The sequence below is a fragment of the Phodopus roborovskii genome, unplaced genomic scaffold, assembly GCF_943737965.1.
Source record: "Phodopus roborovskii unplaced genomic scaffold, PHOROB, whole genome shotgun sequence".
In the NCBI taxonomy this organism is placed as follows: Eukaryota; Metazoa; Chordata; class Mammalia; order Rodentia; family Cricetidae; genus Phodopus; species Phodopus roborovskii.
Genome location: NW_026126469.1, coordinates 18,979,205 through 19,006,686, shown reverse-complemented (window position 1 = coordinate 19,006,686; position 27,482 = coordinate 18,979,205). Strand labels below are relative to the sequence as shown.

Sequence of the window (27,482 nt, the reverse complement as noted above, 5' to 3'; positions counted from 1 at the left end):
AAACCTTACTTAAAACAGGCAGCTAGGCAAGAAGACAGCAACACCTATAACCCCAGCACTTAGCAGGCAGAGTCAGGAGGGTGGATGTAAGTTCAAAGCCCACCCAGTCTATAGAGTGAGCTGGAGGACAACCAGGGCTACATAATAAAATATTATCATTTAAAAAAAAAAGTCTAGAGAAATGAGCTCATCGGATAAGTTTGTGCCAAGCAAGCATGAAAACCCAAGTTCGTCTAGAACCCATATAAAGGCAATATGGTGGCTTGAAAGACAATGGCCCCCAAAGGGAGGGGCACCAGCAGGAGGCGTGGCCTTGCTGGAGGAAGTGTGTCACTGTGGGAACAGGCTTTCAGGTCTCTTCTGCTCAAGCTTCCCTTACTGTGACAGTCAACTTTCTGCTTGCTGCCTACAAAATGTAGTGCTCTCTACCCCAGCACCACATCTGCCTGCACGCTGCCATGCTCCCCATCATGGTGATAACGGACAGAACCTCTGAACTGTAAGCCATCCCAATTAAATATTTTCCTTATAAGAATGGCTGTGGTCAGGGTGTCTCTTCCAAGCAATGAAAACCCTAACCCTGTTGCAGAAGTTGGCAACAGGGACGGGGGTACTGCTGCAATAGGCCAGACCATGTGTTTGTTTGGAGGAATTTGGACTTTGTTTAGGTTAGGAAAGCAGTGGAATGCTTTAGGCGCTGCTTAATGGGCTGCACTACTAGGCACATGGAAGACAGTGGTGCTGAGTGGGATTTGATGAACTGGGGTGGGGGAGCTACCTCAAGAGGTTTCAGAGGAGATAAATTTTAGTATGCTGCCTGGAGATTGCTCTTATGATATTTTGGTGAAGAAAGTGGCTGCCTTTTGTCCTTGTCGGAAGGGTGTGCCTGAGGCTAAAGTTTTGGATTAATTCTGTTGGCAGAAGCAATCTCAAAACAGCCTAGCATAGAGTCTGTCGTGTGGGTATTAGTGGTGACTCTCATGATGATTCATAATGAAAAGGAGCAAGCTGAGCAACAAAAACTGTTTGAGAGGAAAGGGCACCAGAAAGTAGAATGGGCCAGGTAAAGGCACACACCTTTAATCCCAGCGCTCAGGAGGCAGATAGACCCGAAAGCTACAGAGAACTAAAGCACAGGAGAAAAATCTACTAAGAAATGGAAAAAAGGAGTGGTGACTTCCAGCTAAATTTCCAATCTGTGAAAAGGAATTTTAAAGAAGTTTACAGTTGGTGTAGTGGTACACGCCTTTAGTCCCAGCACTGGGAAGGCAGAGGCTGGTGGCCAGACAGCAAGTTTCAGGGCAGCCAAGCTTTGGCAATGAAAGACAGAAGGCTGGTGAAGATGTAACTGAACAAGGGGGCCAGCCATGTTCCAGCCAGCACTCAGGAGAACTTGGCAGCTTTGCTCACATGGTTCTGGCTTTAGGGTTAAGAATAGGAGAAAGGAATTATTGAATAAAGCCGCTGAGGCCAGGCATGTATCAGGGGTGTCCCTGAATGGAGGCCAATGCATGAAGCTGTGAAGGTGACGCCTGGATTGCCTTGGAGGACCCCAAGACGTTAGAGATGCCAGAGCCATGGGATGCCTGCTGAGGGGAGCTGCTAACAGGGGGTGGACCCAGCCTAAGAGAAAGAACAGAGCTGAACAGAGTAGGAGATCTAAAAAGCATTTTGCCAGGCATGGAACTTCAGTGTTTGGATTTTGTGCTGCTTTTGGTCTTGCTTTGGTCCAGTATTTTCCTCTCTATGTTCCCTTCCCAGTATTTTGGAATGGTGATGTATATCCTACCGCCATTGCATATTAGAAGTATATGGCCTGCTTTTTGATTTTGATTTTTATAGGGAGATTACAGTTAAGAGATTGCATACACCTCAGAAGAAACTTTGGACTTTAAAACAACTCTGAGACTGTTATAGTGTTATAGACTGTGCGGACTTTTGAAGTTGGACTGAATGCACTTTTTTTTTTTTCATTATAATATAGCTATAAGCCTTTGGGGGCCAGGGAATGGAACATGGTGGTTTGAAAGAGAACAGCCCCCAAAGGGAGTGCACTATTGGAAGGTGTGGCCTTGTTGGAATAGGTGTGACCTTACTGAAGGAAGTGTGTCACTGTGGGGCAGGCTATGAGGCCCCTTTTACTCAAGTTTTGCTCAGTGTGACAGTCGATGTCCTGTTGCCTGCAAGATGTAGGTCTCTCAGCTCCAGCCTGAATGCTGCTATGCTCCCTGTCATGATGATAACGGACTGAACCTCTGAAACTATAAGCGACTCATCCCAATTAAATGTTTTCTTTATACGAGTTGCCGTGGTCATGGTGTCTCTTCACAGCACTAAAAACCCTAATTAAGAAGCAGAGGCAGGTGGATCTCTGTGAATTCAAGGCCAGCCTGGTCTACAGAGCGTGTTCCAGGACAGACTCCAAAGCTACAGAGAAACCTTGTCTCGAAAAACAAAAACAAAACAAAACCCTAATTAAGACAGGCAGGTTCAGCAGTACAACCTGTAACCCAGTGTTCCTGCAACGGATGACAGAGATAGAATTCCTGGAACCCTGTGTGGCTAGCCTGGCACATGCAGAGCAATGGCAAACAACAATATCCTGCATCAAACAAGGGGGAAGGTGAGGGCAGATATCTAAGGGCATCATTTGATCTCTACACATGTAGGTATGCACACACCTGCACATACACATACAAACATAGTATACACACACATACAAAATTAAAACTAAAACAGGGTTTTCATTCAGTTATATGGAAGTAAATTATAGTTGTTGATATAAACAACGGGGAAAGCCTCTGAATGCACTTATCTTTTTGTATGTGTGGATTGTGTGGTTATGCACATGCACGTGTGTACATATACATGTGGAGTTCAGAGATTGCTTCCATGTTGCCTGGCCCTCATTCTGTGAGACTCAAGGGTCCTCTGTCTCTCCTTTACCAGTGCTGGGGATTATGAACATGCTAAAGCTACTCATGCTTGTGCAGCAAACACTGCAACAGAGTCATCTCCCCAGCCCCCCAAACCATGTATCTCTGAACACACCAGTTACCGCTGGCAACGAGAAAAAACTAGTTGTATTTTCCTGGTCTTCCCTGAACCTCCTAGATCCCATTCCCTGAGGACACTGGCTAAATTATATTAATGTCAGAACAGTGCCCTGTGAGGCAGGCAAGAAACTAAGTCTCATAAGATCATTATGTCTTAATACAACCCCATGACAGCTCACTTCTCACATGTAGGTCAAGGACAGAATGTGGCCATCATTAGTCATTTAGTGCCTAAACTTAGTGTTTCCCTTAACTTGCCTTTCTATGGGCTCTTTTTGACACTTACCCAATACATGGATTGGTCTGGTATCTCGGTGCCGTGTAGGAAAAAGGAGAGATGTCCTTGTCAACAAAAGACCCGAAACCCAACCGGAAGTTACTAGTGAGCTTCCTCATTTCCTCAGCAAGCTTGGTGCCCAGGCTCCGGATGTTGTCCAAGTCATCCTTCATGGAGAGGGAAAGGTCCATCAGGTAGTACAGGTCTACGGGATAGTCCTCCACCTGGCGCACCTGAAGCTGGAAAGCAGTCCGGTCACCTGTGATGACAGAGAGGTCACCCTCATTAGAGACCTGTTAGAGGCCATGTGACTTGCTCGGATAAAGGTCTTCTTCCCACATGGGAATAGTTTTATGGCAGAACACTTGTCTGACCACACACACACACACACACACACACACACACACACACACACACACACACACAAATTAAAGCTCTTTTTTGTCCTGCATGGTGGTCCACACCAAAAAGAAAGATTTTCCTGGAAGTGAAGCGAATATGGTGTTGAGAGAAGCCCCAGGTGATCTCCTCCAAACACATGTGTCAGTTTGTCTGACCAGGGCTAACAGTGTTCTATCTCTCCTCAAAAAAGACCCCTGGGTAACTGTGAACACAGAACAACATGACCATGCAATCTGCGTTAAAAGTAGTCCACCAACACACTCCAGAAAAGGTGTGTAACATAAAGCAAAAGAATTAACAAGAGGGTGGCCATGAGTGAGAACTAGGAGGGGGCTGAGTGACAAAGCAGCTAACGAAGACAGTAACTTGGGGCTGGGGAGATGGCTCATCCAGTAAGAACAATTGCTCTGTAGGTATTATGCCCTGGGTTCAAATCCCCAGTACCTACATAAAAAGCCTAGTACATTTGTAATACCAGCAGTGTGAGGGACAGAGATAGGAGGATCAAGATCACTGAAGTTTGCTGGGCTCTTACACAGCTCCAAATTTAGTGACAGGACTTGTGTTTCCTCTGCGCACACACACACAAACACACCACACACACACAACACACATACACATACACACAACCCACCACCACCACAGATCCAAGAATAGGAAGGAGACTTAGGAAGAAGTTTCCAAAGGAAGAGTCTAAAGGCAATGGCGGGGGTACATGGGGTGGGGGGAGGGTGTTAAAATTATGGAAATTCATGAAGTATATCTATGAAAGGATATGCACATACCACGTATAGAGTACATACTGTATTTGCCGCTTAAAAAGACAGCAAAAAGAGAAAAAACACTGTGCTAAATACAAGAAGAGAGAAAGTGATTTGGGTTCTATAGTAAGGTGGCCAGCAGGTGTGGAAAGGGGGAATTAATTAAAGGGAGGAAGCGAGGAGACTTACTAGCTCACCGCCCCCTCCCCAGGGTTTGGAGAGAGGCCCAAGTTAGGAAATTGAGGGATAAAAATCCCTAAATCATGTCATTGTTTCTAAACACAAATCCCTTGGGCCTGACTTCAAAGTTCAACTCACAGTCTGCCTTAGCTCACTGGCCTGTCAGGGCTGCCAGGTGTCCTACTTGGCCTGGGGCAGAACTGCTCTTGAGCATTTGAATTTCGGGTACATCTTTTCGTATACTGAGAGATGCAAGAGCCAAAGTGCCCTCACCACCACTCAAGGGGTCCACACATGGTTGGCTCCGGCCACAGATCAGAGAAGCCTCTTGCATCCTGTGTGGCCAGCTGTTCCTCCACAAGCTAAGTCCTAGCCCTTGCAAAACACAGACCCCAGCCCTCCATGCTCCCTCTTCTCCCAATGGGAACAAGACATACTGCATAGGCTAGACCAGGGTGCAACCTGGACCTAGGTTTACTAAGTATGAAAACAGTGATGCTCAGAGCACCCACTGAAGCTGGGATGCATCCCACCCCCACCCCAGTGGGATGGCAGGGCTCTAGAATGATAAAAGTTTGCACAAATGAAATGTGAAGTAGTTGGAATGGCAGCATTGTTCCAGCTGTGTCAAGACTGATGTAGTTTAGGTCGCCTGTTGGTGTGAGCCTATTTTTAAAAACAATCCGAGTATGACTCAGACAGAAGAATATTCAAGATGTCTCCCAAAATGAATTCCAGACCGCTGTAGTACGTCTCTGGCTCCCATCTGGCAGACACAGCAGGTTCCTCCATGGGATGGATGCCTAACACGGTGGGGGAGAGATGGGGAGTAGGAAAGAACTTAGAGAAGGGAGGTTACCCCTACCCTGAGTATCCCACTTTGGCCTTTGCACAGGCAGGTGGACCACAGATGGCCAGAGCCTCTTCTGTCCAAATCCATGACTTCCTCTTGGGGTCTGGTGTGCACCCTCCTGAGTCTCCTACGCCATCTTCTATCCACAATATACTACTCCCTTACTCAGTTACCGAGCAGATGGAGAAGTGGCTCAGATTCAGGGAAGCTGAGAGGTAGCCATGGACAGAGTAGCACCAGGCTCAGAACTGGGAAAGCCAAGTTTGAATCCCCACTTGGCCACTAAGGGCTCAGCAAGGTCCCAGTTCCCTTCAACCTGTGGCTTATCTTTGCTTCAGTGAAGAAGACATTAACCATAGTGGGGATTAAAACCAATAATGTACAGAAACATCCATGCTTTCACACAAGGAAATCTTTGGCTCCAATCCTTTAAAAAGTTAAAAATTAAAAGCAATTTTAAATTAAAGAGTCATGTAGGAGCCGGGCGTTGGTGGTGCATGCCTTTAATCCCAGCACTCAGGAGGCAGAGGCAGGAAGAGCTCTGAGAGTTCAAGGCCAGCCTGATCTACAGAGCTAGTTCTAGGACAGACTCCAAATCAATACAGAGAAACCCTGTCTTGAAAAAACAAAACAAACCAAACAAACAAAGTCATGTAGGAGTAAAAAGAGATAGAAGCATCTTACAGAAACTCCAGTTTAAACGGACTATAGCTTTAGGCATACAAATTTAACTCAAAGTTTTCCAGATGTGAAGGCAAAGAATGAAGTGAGGTATGAAATACAGATGTCCCTGCTTTGTACTGGTAAGCAGCCCCTGTCTTGGCATTAAATCCTAGAGAAATAGTTCATAGAGAAAGTGCATGCACACATACACTTCTTCCCACAGGGAAATTGCCAATATTAAAGGGAGCATCTCTCCCAGTTTGACAGAAGGAGGGTGTGTGGGGAGGAACGTCGGGCAATCATGCTGAGCACCGCCCATTACACGTGAGACTTAAATGGCGCACCCTCCCACATGGGCTCTGCTGGTCATGGAATGTATTCTGTCAGCAGTTCTTGTGGGATGGACACACTCGATCCACTCTCCGTGTGGGTGTCACTCTGCAGGGAGTACCCCAGCAGCCCAGCAAGGGTGGCCTCCCTGGTTTGCATGCTGACAGGGAGGCTGGTGGTACCACAGCCATGTGTGGAGTGGCTTTCCAGGGACAGGTCCGGGCACTTTCCCCATCTTTGGGTGTGACTCTGCTTAGACTCGCTCTTCCCTTCCACTTTCCCAGCAAGCTACTGCCTTACACTGCCCAGGACTCTAACTGATGGCCTCATCTTCACCAACAGAGCTGGTATGTGCCTGCTTCTGGTGATACCAGCCCAAGCCACATGCCTGGATTTGTTACACCCCACCCCCCAGCCCCCCTCTCTACCTGGGAGCCCTGCAGGCTTGAACATCTTCTCTCTATTGCTGTCCCACCATAATCCCCAACTCAGGACCATCGGTGGGATCAGAGAAATGCAGTAACGTGAACTACAAAGAGAAGCTGATCTCCTACACCTGAGAGAGTGGCAGTCCCCACCCCAGCCCAACCCAGCAGCCCCTCTCTTGCTGTTTTCCTGATTCAAAGCACCCAGGGCTGCCTGTGTTTAGCCCAGGATTCCTGCCAATGCTCAGCTCATAAGTACAGGTTCTCCCACTATAATCAAGTACTAACTAGCCACCGGCCCGGAAGGTATGTTAACACTTTCTTCTCTCTGGCTTCCCTTTAATAAGAAAGCTTCTCTTTTGTCCTTGGGAACATGCATCAGATGGTAAAGACGCTAGACTGAGAACAGAACTCTAAGACTGACTTTGTTCAGAAGTCAAGACATGGCAGGATCTTAACCAATAAAGACTCCTGCCATCTCAATAAACGGGGGTGGGGTGTGTGGGTGTGTGTGGGTGTTCCCATTGTGTGTCCATGTGTGCCCAACACCAGGCGGTCAGAGGGCAACTTTCCAAAGCTGGTTCTTGCCTTCTACCTTGTTCAGTGATAGGGCCTCTCTCGCTTTGTTTCTGCAGCTTTGCACATATACTCTGGCTGCTGACTAGCTAACTTTAGGCAGTTTTCCTAATTCTCCTGTTCCCGTAACCCATCTCAGCAACGCTAAGGTTACATAAGTGCACTATTGCATCCGGGTTTTTATGTGGGTTCCAGGTATCTGAACTCAGGCCATCAGTAAAAGGTATCCCCTGGCTAGGCGTGGTGGCACACGCCTTTAATCCCAGTGCTTGGGAGGCAAAGGCAGGTGGATCTCTGCAGGTTCTAGGCCAGCCTGGTCTATATAGTGAGTTCCACACCAGCCAGGCCTACATAGAGAAACCCTGTCTCAAAAAAAAAAAAAAAATGTGTCCTCTGGCCTCCACACATACACCATGGTACATGTGTGGCACACACACACACACACACACACACACATCGTGTGCACAAACACAAGCAATAATAATATATTTTAAAAAAAGAAATGTTTAAGAAGCTAACAGACGAGGTGAGTAACTAACTCAAATGAACCTTTTGAGTCTCCCAGTGTTTGAAAACTATCTCTAGCTTTTGCTTCTCTCTTTAACTTTTACTTAAAATGCATGTCCTAAGAAATTTCAAGCCTTTTGTTGAAGATTTTTCAAAAAAATTCTTATCCTGACATACAGTTTCCAGCGTTGAAATGGAATGGAAAACATGATCCTTGTATTTATACAAAACCCTGCTTAAAGTTTGGCAGTTCTTCAGAAAGCTAAACACAGAATTACCATACGATCCAGCAATTCTACTCCTCGCTATAGACCCCAAATTATTGAAAACACATGGCCTCCCAAAAATCTTATACATGATGTTCAAAACTATCCAGTGGAAACAGTCCATCAACTAAATCCCAGCCTAACTACATGGAGTATCATTCGACCATAAAAAGAATTAAGTCAGGGGCATGGCACTACCTGACTTGGGAGGGTTAAGATGGGCAGTCACACAAATTCCAGGTCAACTTGAGCTACACAGTGAGACCCTGGTTCAAAAACCAGGGAAAAGCCCATTTTACAATGTGGGTGAATGAAAGGCCCTAAGTCATGTAACTGGGGATTGTTCAGCGAAGGCAACATCTTAGAGACGAATGGTTTGGAAGAGGAGAGGTAGTTTGTTAGTTCGAACTACTGGTGGGAAAATGATCTGAAATTAGTGTGACCCAACTTCATGGTCAACTTAGAACCAGTGGCCTCAACACTTTAAAATTGTGTATCTTAGCTGGGCGTTGGTGGAGCACACCCTTAATACTAGCACTCTGAAGGCAGAGGCAGGTGGATCGCTGTGAGTTCAAGGCCAGCCTGGTCTATAGAGCTAGTTCCAGGACAGGCGCCAAAGCAATACAGAGAAACCCTGTCTCGAAAACCAAACCAAAAGAAAAAACAAAACAAAAAAAGTAATAATAAAAATGACAGGCCAGAAGGATAGTTCAGAGGGTAAAGAAGTTTGCCAAAAAGACTGACGACCTGATCCCTGGATTCATGCAGTGGAAACGGAGAACAGACTCCCATAAGCTGTTCTCTGGCTTCCACCCACATGCGCACACAGGCACACAAATGGATGGATGCATGAGTCAGTGGGTTGATGGACAGAACTGTTTTTGAGACAAGGTCTCACTACGTAGCCCGGGCTGACCTTGAACTCATAAATATCACCTTGCCTCTGCCTCCCAAGTGTTGGGATAAAGGTGTGCGCCACCATGACAGACAAGTACATGGAACTTTTAATGGCTGAGCCACCTCTCTAGCCCAAGATGAAAGTTTAAAAAAATTAAGAATAAAAGAAGAAATCCTTCTCATCTCCCTCTCCCTCCCCCACTCACCACCCAGCCCCATTCCTTCTCCCTCAGACCTACCCTGAGATGGTAACCTGCACTTCCTGGGGTATCTTTCAAGTTATGCTAAGGCTTGTCCCTGGCTAGTCTTGTGTAAATATTCCTTTTCACTCAACAAATGCTTATTTTGAGGTAAGAGGGGCAGGGCTGGTGAGAAACCATGAAAGCAGTGTGTCAGCTTTATAATGGAAAAGCTAATCCGCACACAGCTGACAGCCCTCCAGCAATGAAGAGCTTCCTGGAGGCAAGGACTCACACGGTGGACTGAGATCCTTGCTAAGTACAAACATCCATGATCTCTCTCCTCATAGATGAGAGTTTTGCCTATTTCTCTTTATAAATAGTAAAACTGTGGCTTCAAAATTTTAAGAGGCATTATGGTTTCAAGTGTATCCATCTCTACAAACATATTCACCATGATGCTAGAACTTGAGATTCCATTTTTCCTCACCTCCTCCCCAAGTCTTCATCTCTACCAAAACATCTTTGTGGCTTGGGTGTGTCCCAGACTCTAGTCCTGCCAGACCTGTCTGCCACTGCACTCACTAACACCCAACATTGTTCTCACTTTATTTCTAATACAAGAAACTGCATGACAGCAGTATGTGGGACTACACACACACACACACACACACACACACACATGCATGCATATGTACATATTTATTGTATATATATATATATATCCACATGCACATATTCTACCATAATACTGTGTTTTCATCATGGGGGGGTGTCAGGATTTACTTGTTCATTTTACTTGTTGCTGAAGTAACAATACAATACATGCATCATGTATGCAGGCAAAACTTCTACTACAATCAAATAAATAAATAAATAAATAAATAAATAGGCCAGGTGGTGGTGGCAAACACCTTTAATCCCAGCACTTCAGAGACAGAGGCAGGCAGATCTCCGTGAGTTCCAGGCCAGCCTGGTCTATACAGCGAGTGCCAGGACAGGCTCCAAAGCTACAGAGATGCTCTGTCTTGGGGGTGGGGGGGAAGCCACGATGTTCCAGCTAGTCTCATCTCCAGCAACCCCATACTCTGTTCTGTATATGAGCCTCTTGTCCCATTACCATCTTCTCCTGGCTCTGACCTCAACCAAGCCCATTCATTCTCCATGTTAGCACACCCCGCCTATTGGGCTTTGCTGAGCCCACAACACACCAACACATCCCAAGGAGGACTCACCTGGCCGGAGGCTCACTGCAATCTCCTGTGGTGTCATCTGGATGACGTCAGAGCCTGTGACACTGGAGCCCTTGCTGCTGAGGGGTAGGCTCCGGAGCACATGAGTGCTGCTGGCTGGACTCTCCATTTCACCTCCACAGCCATTTCGGATGAGGTTTGCCTTCAAATCACACCGAGAGGTGATGGACCGAGGATTGCCAAAGTACTGGGTGGAGAAACAAGACAAAGGCAGACAGCCATCAGGGTGAGATCTGAAGCTGCACTCCATCTTTAAAGTGGAGACAGTGGTAATCCCCATCCATAGGCTTCATGAGGATTAAGAGGATCAGCTAAAGCGCTGGTCACCCAGGCCTGTGTGAACCAATGTTAGCATATAAACACATTGCTTTCACTCTCAATATTGGTGACCAAAACATTCCTGTCTACACATTCAGCAAGAAGAAGAAATTGGCTGGGTTTGTAGCTTGGTATAAATAATGCTTACTTAGCATGTGCATGACCTGTTAGATCCCAGCACTGTGGAGAAAGAGAGAGAAAGGACAGAGCAAAGCAAAGCAAAGCTACATGGGAGAGTACACACGCACAGCATCAGCAGTTTGCTCCTACAAGTCTTCTTTTGCCAGGTGGTAGTGATGGACGCCTTTAATCTCAATGCTCAGAGGCATGTGGATCCCTGTGAGTTTGCAGCCAGAGTTCCAGTACAGCCAAAGACAGCTAAGACTACACAGAAACCCCATCTCAAAACAACAAAAAACAGGGTTTCTCTGTGTAGCACTTGCTGTCCTGGAACTCACTCTGTAGAACGGAGATTCAGGTATGTGCCGCCATTATTACCACAAGTCTTCTATCATAAAAGAAATACTCAGGGGCTGGAGAGATGGCTCAGAGGTTAAGAGCACTGGCTGCTCTTCCAGAGGACTCAGGTTCAATTCCCAGCAACCACATGGCAGCTCATGACCATCTATTACTCCAGTTTCACGGGGCCCAACAACCTCACACAGACACACACTCAGGAATGCTGCATTCCCTGATAAGAAGATCCTACAATCTGGTAAACCTAAACCATAAGAAAAACACAGCTCATCACTCACTTCAAAAGAGTTATACACAACAAGCAGGAAAACTAAGCAGAAATTCCAAGGCACGAAGATTATGAAGACAAAGGTCTGGGGTGTAGCTCAGTGAGGGAACACTTGCCTGATGTGCACACAACCCCTCTGCACAGGGTTGGGGTGGAGGGGTGAGAGGTAGAGTGGGCAGTCTAAGAAGGCAGAAAACACAATTTTCTCTGCATTAGGGCAAAATGAACAGAAGAAAAAAGGGACCTTCATTTTCGTCTTTGTTTGTTTCTCTGTGGCTTTGGAGCCTGTCCTGGAACTAGCTCTTGTAGACCAGGCTGGTCTAGAACTCACAGAGATGCCTGCCTCTGCCTCCTGAGAGCTGGGATCAAAGGCAGGGCCACCAACACCCAGCCATTTTCATCTTTACTGATGTTTATATAGTAAGAAGCATTGATGAACATTGCAGTGACATTCCCAGCACTCAAGAGACAGGAGTTCAAGACCAGCCTCAGCTACATACCAAGCCTGAGGCTCACTTGGGCTACATAAACCTGTCTCAAAAAACCTAAAGGAAAAAAGAGAAGCTGGAAGGAATGTTGAGAAAGACTGAGACTGGAGAGGTTGGTTCTTAAGTTGGATTGAGGAGAAAGCTGTAAATTAGAATGAGGAAGCCTAACATGGGGCTCCTAAGGGTTTGAGCCATTAATTTTAAAATGAAAAAAAAAAAATCATTTCTGCTATAAACGACAGCACCTGTGTTGAGGATTTTTGGGAAAGGGGTCTGGTTTTTTAAATGTGGTTGCTGCTTGTTTATAGGCATGGTCATTTGGCAGCTGGTTTCAAAGTTACCTGTAGCCTAAGATGACCTTGCATTTCTGATCTGCCCACCTCCATCTCCCAAATTCTAGGGCTGATTTTATAAGGTGCTAGAGATGGAAGACAGGGCTTCATGCTAAACAAGCACTCTACCAACTGAACTACAGTCCCACCAGGAAAACTTTTTACAGCAAAGCAAGCCCAAGCTGTTCTCCCTTCTGTAGCTGGGTGGATACCAACACCAGGCCACATAATCCCTGGACGGCTGGCAGTAAGGACACAAAACTTCAGATGAGTCAGTGTCCCTAGCCTGCTGTGCCAGAAGTCAGACTATTGGCAGAAGCATAAAAATCTAGTTGGGCACAACCTCCATCAAGGGTGTGGCTCTTACAGGACCAATCAATGACTTTGAGAATCTTTGCAAACTTTAAAGCTAAAAAGTCAAGAGTTTTGGGCATGGTAGCCCATGTCTATACTCCCAGCATTTTGGGAGGCAGGGGCAGATGGATCTCTGAGTTCAAGCAAGACCAGCCTGGGCTTCATAGAAAGACCTTGTGTATGCGTGTGTGCTCGAGCACTCAGGGGGAGGGGGGGAGGAGACACGACTGTCAAGAAGATTTTGAAATTCTTTGTTTTAGACCAAGCTGGCCTCACATTTGTGGTAATCCTCCTGCCTTAGCTTCCTGACTACTGAGATTGCTGAGGCTGCTGAGGCATAACCTATCATGGCCAGCATGCAGAATTGTAAATAAGCAAAGCCAGGTCAGAGCCAGCCTGTCTGCTCTCAGGAGCTCTCTTTAGGAAGAGTCCCTGTACAGAGAGCAATGAACATGGACTTTGGGCCACTCAGACCAAACTTAGGCCTCTTCTTGGCACCATCCATCTCACTTGCATGCTCACTATTGCCCTTTCCCTGATCCAGCTGCTCACTTTGGGACAGGCCCACTGGTGTCACTGACGTGCTCAATGCTCTACCTATGTGTCAAACCTTGCCATTGTCTCCGAACTTGTGCCCAGATCCATCAGCTAAGGCAATACTAGGCATGACATGACACATCTATAGAACCTTTAGATGGCCTTAAAAATGGACCATCTTTCTGAAATGGTCCTTGTGGCCTAATGAAGAGACAAGGAGTGTTGAAACCCATCAGGGAGCCGAACCCCCATGCTATCTCAAGTTCCTTCTGCTATTTAAGTTCCATACAAGCACAGATAACTTTTTTGTTTGTTTGTTTTTGTTTTATGAGACAGGGTTTCTCTATGTAGCTTTGGAGCTCTCACTCTGTAGCCCAGGCTGGCCTTGAACTCACAAAGATACACCTGCCTCTGTCTCCAAATTACTGAGATTAAAGGCATGCTCCACCACTGCCTAGCCACACAGATAACTATTTAAAGAGAAAAAACTTGAAGCCACAGAAACCAGAGGTTGGTCTGGGCTCTATGACCTTCCAGGTGGGAAAACAATGTAAGTCAAGAAAATGTCCCAAGAGCTCTGTGAATAAAGACACATCAAATTATAAAGCTTTTTAAAATTTATTTTTGGTTACATGTACATGTGTGTGTGCACAGGGTGGGGGTGGGTGTTAGGGATATGCACATATGAGAACAGGTGCCAACAGAGTTCAGATCTCCTGAGACTGGATTACAGGAAGTGTGGTCTGCCTGATGTTGGCAGGAACTGAACTCCGACACTGCAAGAATACTCAATATGCTTCTGGCCTCTGAGCCATCTCTGGAAACTAATTAGAAACCCTTACAAAAAAGACTCATGATGGAGAATGTCTTCTTCACAGTGGCTGGAGGTCTGACATCTCAGGAACATCAGATCACAGAGACTTCATGCCCAATCCTCTGCCAGGTGTCAGACACATCCCATTCCAAAGTGAGTGAGTCGCCTGGTGCCTACCCCTCACATAAGGATGAGAGTCAAAGATCCACATGTCTCAAGCCACCCAAGAGCTTTGAGTTCATCTCAACCCCTGACATCTTGGCCCAAATTCAGTGTTCTTTGTATCCCCTACTGCTGAGTTTGCAGCAGCAAAATGACTAAGCTCAGACTCATGCTTCTAAACACAGTGATGTTCTGGAGCCAGCCCCAAACGCAAAGATCTTCCCACCACCCATCAAACTTGAAGGACAAACACCTTCTTGACATGGACTTAAGGGACAGAGAGGTAAAACCACTAAGGAGTGAGGAGAGGTGCTGTAGAATAATCCTTCTGTACACTGTGAATGTGTATTACTCTCATTGGTTAGTAAAGAACTAACCAGCTGGTAGCCAGGCAGCAAGTACACGTGGGACAACCAAACTAAGGATGCCTAGAGGAAGAAAGGCAGAGTCAGCAGATGCAGGGAGAAGTAAGATGGGCACGCCATACTGAGAAAAGGTACCAAGCCTCTTGGCAAAGCATAGATAACAAATATGGGCTAATTTAAGTGTAAGCGTTAGCTAGTAGCAAGCCTGAGCAATTGGCCGAGCATTTATAATTAATGTAAGCCTTGGTGTGTTTATTTGGGAGCTGCTGGAGGGACAGAAACATCCACCAACAAAGAGGACTCATCTCAACACAGAAGAAGAGGAAGCTAGTTCAAGGTGGGCTTCCGGTGACCATGCCATGGCTACTGTAGCTGCTCACTGTTTTAGTACATGAACAGGCACCACAGGGAAACACCCTGATCAAAGTCTCTTAAGGACTCCCAAAGAACCTGTTACAGGCAAGTGATCAATAGCAGCAACAGAATAGAACAGGAACCCACATCTTCCTTGACAGCTTCATCCTGCACTAATGATAGAAGAAAGCAATGGGAGGTGCTCCCACCCTGAACTTGCAAGTCACCATACCAGGCTCTTCTGCCTGCACCGCCTGTCACTCGGAGGTCACTTTGAAGGTGCTATTTGTGGCTGCAACAGAAACTCCTTATTCCCTGCACATTTCACCAATCAAATCCCTTTCCCAGCGGTCAAGGCCAGTGCTCGGGGGAGCTCCACAGGCTGGCATCAAGGCCAGAGGGCCAGGCCCCTCTGTCTGTGCTGGGTCATCCTTGCACTATTTCAAAACACAGTAGACCAAGATGACTGCTCTCAGCCCAGCACTGAGAGATCCCTTTAATGAATGCCCATTTCATTCTGAGTTGGCCAAATACTGTTTTTTGGAGGGTTTTGTTTGTTTGTTTGTTTGTTTTATCTTTGTATTCTTTTGGGGGGGTGTTTCACTTCTTCTCTAGCTAATTAATTAATTAAAAAAATACTGTCTTCTCTACCTTTCCTGTCACCATGATGTCCCAGAATGATTCTGGCTTCCTACCTGTCTCCCTCACGCTTTCATACTTTGACCTCTTTCCCATCCTCTTCTCCTTCAGTCTTCCTTTCCACACCCACCAAGACCAAGGGTACCTCTCCCAGCTGGGGCAGCACCAATCTTCTACTTCTGACCTCTTCCCACCCACACCAATCACCGCCTGCCCACACACAAGACTTCAGAGTTTGCCTGGCCTGGTGAATCTCCTGGAATTCCCAGCCTGGTACTGTCCATGATCACATCACCTCACTGAATCTTAACAGTCACCTTAGCAACCTACCCACGTTCCCCAGGCCAAGGTAAGCTTTGCCTACCTTCCTCTGTACCCTCCCTGACGCGCCGTCCATCCCCTTGGGACCATGACCTCCTCAGCCTGTCCCCCTGCAGGCTACACTGCCCTGCCTGCCCAGGACATAGACAGCTAGGTCACTCAACTCCTTCCCCCTTGGTTCCTGGCACACAGCCACGCTTTCTCGTCATCCTCGTCATAGCTAGGTGTAGTGGTGTGAGTTTTAGAGAGTGAAATACAAGCGGAGAGGTTGTGGGTTGTCCCCAGCCTGCCACAAAAGTGTCCACTCTCATTCTTGGCTGGGTTGTCAAATTTACTGAGGGAAGAACAAAATTTACAGTGAAAGTGATGGTTGTTGGGCAGTGATGGCTCACACCTTTAATCCCAGCAAGTAGGAGGCAGAGGCAGAGGCAGAGGCAGAGGCAGGCCAACCTGGTCTACACAGTGACTACACAGAGCAACCCTGTCTAAAAAAAAAAAAAAAGAGCAATGAACAAAAATATCGATGCAGATAATACACTGATGGTGTTTGCTGTGTTCCTGCTGGGCAGGACAGAGTGTCAGTGTTCTGAGGCTAAGGGTCAGGAGGGCCAGAACAGGTTGAGGGAGTATGCCATGTGGACAGAGGCGAGGCAATGGGCACAGTTTACACACACTCTTTGGGTAGGAAAGGGTCTGGAGAGCCTGGTGCTAAAGGTGGAGAGAGTAAGGCTGAAGCCCCTGCAACCACAGAAGCAAAAGAAAGAAGCCAGGGCAAACAGGACCATGCTGCAGAAGCAGGCAAAGAACCAGAAGGAAGAACTAAAACAGGTAGGACACGGGCTGCTTCCTACTCAGCTCCTATTGAATACAGTGACAGGAAAAGTGGAATTAGGTCACGGCAAGCGTCAAATGCAGAGACAGGGTCCCCTAGCAGAGGGTTCCCGGAAGATGAAGCTGATGGTGACAGAGGATGAACTCTGCACACACCTGTAATCCCAGCATGCATAAGGCTAAGGAAGGGGGACCCTGAGTTCAAGGGCAGTCCGGGTTACAGATTAAGATCCTGCCTGGAAAACAAATTTAAAAACCATTCTGGCTAACTCTGGCTAAGATCCACTGAGGCTGTCCACTGGGTACCAGCCCTAAATATGCTCATGTATCACATGCTCCTGGCAGAGAGACCTTGCTCCTCTGACAGCATCCCAGAATGTGGCTAAGAAGGCACAAGCTGTACTTGTGCTACTCTGTCTTGCTAAGGCACAAGTTAGATCAAAACCATTCCTGAAGTCGCAGCCCTAGCATCCCCAAACACAATCGATGCCACAGGGACAGCTCAACCCAGAGTTAGGAAGCTGCCAAGAATGCAGCTCTGTGCAAGCAGAGAAGATACCCAGGGGGCTAGCTAGGAACCCCGTGTGTGGACTAGAGCGACGAGGGTCACTTAGAATGATTTATTCACCATCAGTATCAGGTCAGGCTTTTGGAAGTACTGGATAAGAAAGAAACAGAGTGAAAAAGAGACCCTGGCTCCCAGAACCCACCGCCCATTCCACCAGAATATGCTCATAGTCAACAATGGCTGTCTACCGGATGACTCATTCAGCCATTTAGGAGGTTCTGTTTATCAGAAGCCCTCCTGTTCTTAACCTCATGTATGTCCAGGAAGGCTAGGTGCTGGGTAATATCACCTTTATTCTATATTTCAAGAAATTAATAGAGGTCTTGTAGGGCCATGAAATACCTCACAACCTGAAAACCCCAGCACTCCAGAAGCAGAGGCAGAATTTGAGGACAGCCTGAGCTATATCTAAGCTACGATGTAAACAAACTGATTGTGGTGATGCACCTGCAATCCTAAGGCTTAGGAGGTAGAACAGGAACATCAGAAGTTCAAAGTCATCCCAGCAAGTCAAGACCAGTCTGGGCTACCAAAGGCCCTCGCTCAGACCAAGAGTAGATCATGGCAAAGCTGGGATTTAAACTTTGCCTAACTCCATGTTTGTTTAGCAAGTCTTATCAAATATGAATTCCTATCCTAACGTTGGAAGGCCACTGGGTATGAATAAGGCAAAAAAGATGGTTATTTAATTAGCAACAGGTAGGAAAGCACATGAACCCAGGAAGAGGGGCTAAGTATGGGGAAAAGATTATTAACACAGAGGCACCGAAGACACAAAGGCAAAGGGGAAGTCAGGACCTGAACGCTGCACATGACAAATAGCCATCCAACAACATCCTTCATCGGATAGCTACTGAGCAACTGCTACTGCCTGGGACCACTGTGAGTGATGAGGACACAGCGGTGAGTGAGCAGATTAAACCCATGCCCTAAGTTTCCAGTGGAGGGAGTTCCCTTTCTCTATCAGAGGGACAGATAAAGGGGGCTGGTGGGTAGATGCATGGGTAGAGAGGCAGGTTTATCCTGCAAAGTTCACAGAGCAGACAAGGTCTAAACAGATTCTTAACAAATTTGCTAGCAAAGGGAAGGAGGGCCAGCTGGAGAACCTCAGGAGGAGGTAGCAGTGTGAGGCATCTATGCTTTACCGAGTGGCACTCAGGGCCACTTGGTGAAGGGCCGAGGGAGGGTGAGCACCTGGATCCGTCTTGGAGGCATAGAGAAGCAAAAGTGCTTCCAGAGAAGGTTCATTACAAAGATACTGCAAACAGGAAATGGTTGGCTCCACACTGATTCCTTTCTCGGAGAGGCTTGTTTAGTTGTGTTCTCCTAGCGCATGCGGGATGCTGAGTCCACGTGCTAAGAGTCACTGTCATCTAGAAGACCTGAGCTTCAGAAGTGAGGCTGGCAAATCCTAGCCCACGGTTGGCACGTAAGTGTGGCTCTACCTCTCTGGGACTCAGAATATCCTCAATGAAACAGATGCATTATTACCTCCAGAAGCTATCCTCCAGTCTCCCACACACCACACTACACAGACTGGGCCAGCCCAAACTGCAGGTCTGCCTCCTTTTACTCACAAAGGAGAGTTTGTGATTCACGGTTCTAACAACGGTTTAGAAAGGTGACCTGGAAACTTCATTTAAGACAAGCAGCTCAGCTGGACATGGCAGCAGCACCCATTTGTAAACACAGCTCTTGGGAGGAGGCAGAGGCAGGTGGGTCTCCGTGAGTTCATGGCCAGCCTGATCTACAGAACCAGTTCCAAATACTATTTTACAATGAGATTATCGTAGTGCTTAATTCATGCAAAACACTGTTCAAAGCACATGTCCCTCATGAACCGAGATAGAAGATGCAGTGTACTTTATGCCTCCCTGCTTCTACTGACGTGCTTGTAACAAAGTGGCAGCAATTCTGGTGCTAAATATATTCTGGTGTATATGATGTCATTTCCCTAGTGACCAAGTACCTTATTTGTGTTTGTAAGGCATGGAAGGTAGGAAAAGAGGGAGGGAGGGAGGGAGAGAGGGAGGAAGAGAGGGAGGGAGGGAGAGAGGACGGGAGGAAGAATGGTTTGGTGATTTCTCAGAAAATTGGGAATAAATCTACCTCACGACACAGCAATGCCACTTTTGGGTATATACCCAAAGGATACACATTCATACCACAAGGACATTTGGTCAGCTATGTTCATAGCAGCATTATTCATACTAGCCAGAACACAGAAACAACCCAGATGCCCTGCAACCAAAGAATGGATAAAGAAAATGTGGTACATTTACACAATGGAGTACTACTCAGAAATAAAAAACAATGACACCTTGAAATTTGCAGGCAAATGGATGGAACTAGAAAAAGCCATTCTGAGTGAGGTAACCCAGACACAGAAAGACAAATATGGTATGGACTCACTCATAAGTGGATATTAGGCATAAAGCAAAGGATAGTCAGCCTACAGGCCACAACCCCAGAGAACCTAGGTAACATGGATCAGCCTAGGAAGGGGAAATAAGCAAAATCCTAAGTAAGTCGGGGTGGGGGTGGGGGTTGAGAGTGGAGAAGGAAGGAAGAAGGGAAGTGGGAAGGCGAACTTGAGGACAGTTGAGTTGGGGAAAGGACAGAGAGGGAGATCAAGGAAGAATTACCTTGATACAGGGATTATGGGATTAATTAGAAACCTGGCACTAGGAAAATTCCCAGGAATACAAGGATGACCCCAGATAAAACTCTAAGCAATAGTGGAGAGGATGCCTGAACTGGCCTTCCCCTGTAATCAGACTGATGACTACTATAATTGTCATCATAGACCCTTCATCCAATGACTGATGGAAGCAGATGCAGACATCTACAACTAACAACTGGGCTGAGCTCCCAGAGTCCAGGAAATGAGAGGGAGTATCAATAATATGAACAAAGGGGTCAAGACCAGGATGGGGAAACCCACAGAAACAGCTGACCTGAGCTCGCTGGACTGACAGCTGGGTAACCTGCATAGGACCAAACTAGGCTCCCTGAATGCAGGTGACAGTGGGTGGCTTGGGCAATTTGAGAAGGCCAGTGCCAGTGGGACCAAGGTGTATCCCTGGTGAATGAACTGGCTTTTTGGAACCCATTTTCTATGGAGAGAGATCTTGCTCAGCCTAGACACTGTGGCGAGGGCCTTGGTCCTGCCTCAATGTGGTGGTGAGACAGACTTTGCTGGCTCCCCATAGGCTCAAATATTTGAATACTTGGTTGTTAGGAAACGGTACTACTTGAGAGAGATTAGGATGTGTGACCTTGTTGGAGGAAGTGTGTCACTGGGGGCAGGGTTTGGGTTTCAAATGCTCACGTCAGGCCCAGTGGCTCTCTCTTCCTGCCAATCCACATGCAGAATTCTCAGCTCCTCTTCATCATGTCACCACACTTCCATCCATGTGAAGTGTGATTCTGAAGTCACTGGCCTGCTTTTCTGGCAGCAGCCCAGATGCTTTAGGCCACAGCCTGGCATGAATTCTGTTCCCACAGGCACTATCTCTGCTGCTGCTACTAAAGGTAGCTTTAACTAAATCTTTATTGTTCTAAATGACTTAAGATTCAAAGGCTGGGGTGAAGACCTGCTAGCTCAGAGAGGTTGGATAGCTAATTGCTGGCTGAAACAGCAGTAGATTACACCATATCTTCAATCACAACACTTGGGAGGAGAGGCAAAGGGATCTCTGAGAGTTACAGGGCAGCCTGGTCTTCATCATGAGTTTCAGAACAGCCAGAGCTACATAGTGAGGCCCTGTCTCTAACTAAAAATTTGAAAGGGAAATAAGTAAATGTAAAGCAGAAGAAAAGCTTTGAAAGAGGTCCCCAGCTTTGCAGTAGAGCCTGCCCAATGCTACCACCAACGTGAGCAGCAAATATGTCTGACTTCCTTTTGTTCTGGGGCTACACAAGTTCATTTAACTTGTCCATGGTAGAACATACTAGATCCTTGAATCCTTGTTCCTAGGCCACAGTGGCTCAGAATAAACTTGTTTTTTTACTTCCTTTAAAGACAGAGTAGTCATTTTACATTATGGTACTTATGGACACTGCCAGTCCAAGGCCTGCTTTGAATTGTTACACAAGAAACTCACTTCCCAAGCTCAGCTCTTCCTCAGAACGCTCATCCAAAGATCAAGGGACCACAGCTGAATCCTCACTGGTTCCCACATTTGAGAGAATACAATTTGGTTCCTCCAAGTAACAGTCAACACTACAAATCGACCGGAACCTGTGGGCTGGGAATTTAGCTCGGGTAGATCAAGGTCCTGAATTCAATCTCTAAAAATGAAAACCAAAGGAAAGCATGACCCAGTGAGCAGTCTGCCAGCACCATCTGCCCAGGATAGAATGCCTGCCTGGCATGTGCAAGGCCTTAGGCTCAGCACTACACACAAACAAAGCAAGAAAGAGGCCAGAAGAGGAAGCTTGGAGATGAGGCTGATGGCACAGGCCTATAATCCCGGGTACTGGAGATGAGTAGGGCTGCAAATTCAAGGCCTGCCCAGGCTAGAGAGCAAATTCAAAGCCAGCCCAGGCTACTTAGTGAGACTGTCTCAAAACAACCTGGAGAGGTGAGATGAGGGGCTGTGGATCTACCTCTGCAGTAGAATGCTTGTTGACAATTACACAGAACAAGTCAGAGACCTGTGAATGAGCCAGCAACCGTTCAGCTTCTGGTGTACATTTGTGTGCTATGGTTCCCCACACACACAACCCGCCCTCTCCCTCTTTTTCCTCCCCATCCCACATACCTCTTTGGAGCACCAGGCACATTTGGGATGAATTAACAGACATTCTTCACATGAGGTGGCACTTCCACTGGTGCAAATGTTGAGCCCTTCAAAGCAAGATGAAGATACACCGATTAGTTTCTCACTATAAACATCATTGACGGGCTGGAGAGATAGCGGTTAAGAGGGCTTGCTGCTCTCCCACAGGACCTGGCTTTACTTCCCAGCACCCACATCAGATGGCTCACACCATCTATAACTCCATCCCCGAGAAATCGGATGCCCTCTCCTGGCCATTGCATGTGCACGCACACATACACACACACACACACACACACACACACACACACACACATACACACACACACACACACACACACACACACACACACACATACACACACACACCTCTACCTACCCCTCCTGGCCATTGCATACACACACACACACACACACACACACACACACACACACACCTACCTACCTCTCCTGGCCATTGCATACATACACACACACACACACACACACACACACACACACCTACCTACCTCTCCTGGCCATTGCATACATATATACATACACACACATACACACACACCACACTAATAATAATAATAATAATAATAATAAATTACTAATAAAGTCTTTTAGTACTGGGAGAGGGCCAAGACAGGAGTCACTCCTACCAGGTGTGAGGATATAGAGGACCCCAGTGCTAATTTCAGGTCAAGGTTCCTTCACTCAGGCCAACACAATCTCTGGAATCTCCACAAGCACATGCCCATGGGTGAGCAACTCCTACTTTGCTCCAATCACGTGGGCGCCATCTTTTTTCCCTATAATTCAGCATATCCTTCCCTTGACTGAAGGAAAAGGTCCTTTTACACTTAAGAGTACCCAAAAATGGGGAGAAAGGGAAGAAAAAAGGATCAGTTTCACTTAGATGTTAAAAAATTAAAAATTGGGAATCCAATTACTTGGGATTCATCAAAATCCACAGATACTCAATGCCAGCACACACCCCTTAGAGAAGAAACACGATGCTGGTTAAGATATAGGAATCCACTGACTGATTCAGGTCAAGGAGGAAAAGCCTATTGTTGTCTGCTAGGTACTGAGAAAGCACTGAGGCAGGAGGATCAGGAGCTAGGCCAGCCTGAGCTACATAGGAAATTCCAGGCTGGCTAAGATGTCTTTCAGAGCTTATGTAATGTTTTTGCTGATCCAGAACCCTGGAGGCAGGCAGGTCTCTGTGAGTTCCACATTAACCAGGGCTACATAATGAGACCTTATCAAAGAGAGGGAGGGAGGGAGAGAAGGAGGTAAGGAGGCAGGGATTGTTCATTCTGGGGCTGCTGAGATGACTCAGCAGAGGTGCAAGCATGAAAACCTAAGTTCAAATCCCCAGCACCTACCTAAAAAAATCTTGGCCTGGCCATACATGTTATCCAAGGTGAGCCTGGATGCTAACAATACACACAACCACAACCCCAGCACTGTTGGGGAAACAGACACAAGAGGATGGCTGGGGCTTGCTGACCAGCAACCCAGCAGAGTTCAGTGAGAAACCCTGCCTTTAAAAATAAAGCACTGATGGGCGTTGGTGGCGCACACCTTTAATCCCAGAGGCAGAGGCAGCTCTGTTGAGTTTGAGGCCAGCCTAGTCTACAGAGCTAGTTCCAGGACAGGCTCCAAAGCAATACCCTGTCTTGAAAAACCAAAAATAAAAAAATAAAAATAAAGGACTTTGCTGGGTAATGGTGGTGCACACCTTTAATCTCAACACTAGGAAGGCAGATGGAACTGTATGCGTTCAAGGCCAGCCTGGTCTACAAAGTGAGTTTCAGGACAGCCAAGGATACAAAGAAACCCCATCTCAAAAAAATAAAATAAAAACATAAAGGACTTTTAAAATTTAACTCAACACAAATTCCTGATTATTAAAAAAAAAAAAAGTTAGAAGTTAATATCAGAAGGAAACTTCAAAGCCAGGCAAGCCTTCCCTCACCCATCTCACTCATCTGGGGGAGAGGTCTCGACAGTGACAGTGTGATTAATTCTACTCTATCTCCTGCCTCCCTCCCCTGCTGCACCAACAACACAGGTGTCCTTGGTGCAGTTTAACTTCCTGCCAGAAAGTGCGGATGGCCTCCGGTCAAGAGTGGAGCTTGCATGCATCTCCAGCAAGTTTCTCTGAATGAGATGATCCAATTAGTTCCCAACAGACCTGTCTGTATCCTGGTCACTGCTGCGTAAAGAGACCAGAAGTGCACACTGGAGGGAGGAGAAGGTTCGCAGCTTTTGTTTGGTTTTGCTTACTTTCTGGCCCCAGCTCCCAATCCTCTTGCCTCTGCCTCCCAAAGGCTATGATTATAAGAATGTGTCAATATGCCCAACAACAGTTCAGCTCTTAAGGGAGGAAAATAAAACAAAGAAAAGAAAATTAAATAGTGAATGGTAAAGAAAATACAGGGAAACAGAAGTGTTCCCAAGTTCCACTAAATATCATAAAAATAATTATACAGAGAGACCCACAAGATAACTCAGTGGGTAAAGTCACTTGCTGGACAAGCCTGGTGACCTAAATTCAACCTCTGGAACCCACATACAGGTGGAAGATGAGAGCCAGCCCCACAAAGTTGTCCTCTGGCCTCTACACAGACATTACAGTGTGCTCGAACACACACACACACACACACACACACACACACACACACACAAAAAAAATATTGGAAATAATCAGTACAATTCTATACACTATCTGAAAAAGAAATAAAGAAAATGATCCCATACACAACCAATCTAAAAAGAAAAAAAGGGAGAGCCCAGAGAAAAGACTCAACAATTAAGAGCAATGCTGCTCTTGAAGAAGATATGGCAGCTCACAACCATCTGTCAGTCCAGCCCCAGGAACCCGGTGCCTTCTTCTGATCTCTGCATGAACCAGGCGCACAAATGGCACATGTACATACACGCAGCAAAACATTCAAACACATTGAATAGGCTTTAAAATAAAAAAAAAGGAGTGATGCCAGACAGTGATTCTAGCACTCAGTAGGTAGAGGCAGGTGGATCTCTGTGAGTTCGAGGACAGCCTGGTCTACAGAGTGAGTTCCAGGACAACCAAGGCTACACAGAGAAACCCTGTCTGGGAGTAGGGGAAGGGGGGGGGGAAGGGGTGGAGTGACATGTGTTGTAGAACATTTTTGACTAGACAAAGGTATGTTACCTTTGTTTATGCTGTGGAGTATTACTTTAATGGTGTAAAGGTGTAATGTTTATGCTGCATTTGTTTAATGATGTAAAGATGTGTTGCATTTCTTTCAACTTGCCTGCCTAAGGCACCTGATTGGTCTAATAAAGAGCTGAATGGCCAATAGCTGGGCAGAAGAAAAGATAGGAGGGTCTGGGAGGGAGAAAATAAACGGGAGGAGAAATCTAGGCTCTAGAGAAAGGAGAAAAAGACAAGGAGAGAGACTTCCAGGGACAGTAGTCAGGCAGCCAACAGACCCGAGAAGCAGTGAAATAAGATATACAGAAGAATAGTAAAAAGCCCCTGAGGCAAAAGGTAGATAAAGAGTTAATTTAAAAGAGCTAGCCAGAAAAGAGCTAAGGCTGAACACTCAAAACTAATAAGTCTCCGTGTCATGATTTAGGAGCTAGTCGGTGGCCCAAAGGAAAAAGCCTGGTACAGACATGTGCATGGGTTGGAAGAACATATGCTACTGATGGAAGATGCCATTCTGTAAATATGTTTCTCTTATTGGTTAATGAATAAAGCATTGTTGGCCTATAGGAAAGCAAAATAAGACAGGACTAGGAGACAAGGAAGATTCTGGGAGATGTAGTGGGAGGAGTCTAGATGTAGGATATGAAAGAAGAGGTCCAGACCCTTTCTCTGGTAAAATAAGACCACTTAGATGAACAGAAATGAGTTAACATTTAAGACAGAGCTATCCAAGAAGAAGATCTAGCCACTGGCCAACAGCTATATAACTAATAGAGTGTCTGGGCAGGAAAGCGCTCATAACATACTACCCAAAGTGACCACAGAGTCATGCAGTTCCTATTCAGGTCCCATGCATTTTTCACTAAAACTATTATAAGAAATCCTAAGTTTTGTCTCAAAGAGGCAAAGTAGCCTTGAACAGAGAGAAAAATGGGTGGAGGTATCATACTCCCCCAATATCAAATATACTGGCAAGCTACACTAATCAAAATATCAGTGGGGAGGTGACTGAGACGCAGTTCCTACTGTCACCCTCAGCACACAGAGCTCCCTGATCTTGTGGGGCCTTTACTTGGACCAAAGTAGGGCTCATTGCTTTAACACTGGAAAAAATTTCAGGACTAGCCAATTTATCCAGCAGAGCTGAGAAGTTTTGATTGAGAACATTTTAGTATAAGCTTAAGTAAGAAGAGAGACACACCCAAATGTGAGCATGGGCTCCTCAATGGAGAGTAAAGATTACCCAAAAAAGACCATTTTAGTCTCTCAAGGTACTTCAAGAGGTTACTGGGGGATGGACAGGTGGCTCACCGGTTAAGAGTACTGATTGCTCTCCCAGAGGACCTGGTTTCAATTCCCAGCACCTACATGGCAGCTCACAACTGTCTGTAACTCCAAAATCTGACACCCTTACACAGGCATACATACATACATACATACATACATACATACATACATACATACATACAGGCAAAACACCAATGCACATAAAATAAAGATAAAAAATAATGAAAAAGAGGTTACCGAAAAGTCTCTTTTTCTTTCCTGCATTGAGTGTTCTGCCTGCATGGATGTCTATGCACAGTGCCCATGCCTGAGGGTGTCAGAGTTCCTGGAACTGGAGTTACATGGTTGTAAGACTGCTTGTGGGTACTAGGGAACCAAACCCGGATCCTCAGGAAGAGTCACAAGCGCTCTCAATCACTGCGCCATCTCTCCAGCCCCTCTTTGTCTCTTGATAAGAGAAATGCGTCTGGCGGATTTATAATCTGATTCTATGGTTGCCTAAAGGTTTTAGAAGCCCTTTCTCTGCAAAAGGAGTTTCTGCTGAGATTCCTAGAAAACTGCAAGTTTATAGACGGAAAAGAGAAACCTCAAGCAGCTGGTAATTGTTTCTGCTTTTCTGCAGTGACTTTGACCAGATTCCTGAGTGAGGGGCTCCTATCCTCCTCAGGTCCCCAGAATTTTCCCTTTCATTCTGCCTCAAAACTAGCCCCACCTCTACCCCTACCTCACCCCATCCCCCTCCCCCCAAAAAAGATATACAGATCAACG

At 46.3% G+C, this 27,482-nt stretch overlaps 1 protein-coding gene across 1 annotated transcript in view; it reads right to left on the bottom strand.

The window, feature by feature from the left end:
• Itgb5 (integrin subunit beta 5) overlaps positions 1 to 27,482 on the bottom strand; it is a 110,833-nt gene that overhangs the window by 71,660 nt on the left and 11,691 nt on the right. Inside the window, exons 2-4 of the mRNA XM_051191385.1 lie at positions 22,220 to 22,305; positions 10,608 to 10,812; positions 3,343 to 3,592 (exon numbers count right to left, since the gene is read on the bottom strand). Of these exons, the coding sequence (XP_051047342.1) occupies positions 3,343 to 3,592; positions 10,608 to 10,812; positions 22,220 to 22,305 (541 nt within the window). The remainder of the gene's footprint in view (positions 1 to 3,342; positions 3,593 to 10,607; positions 10,813 to 22,219; positions 22,306 to 27,482) is intronic.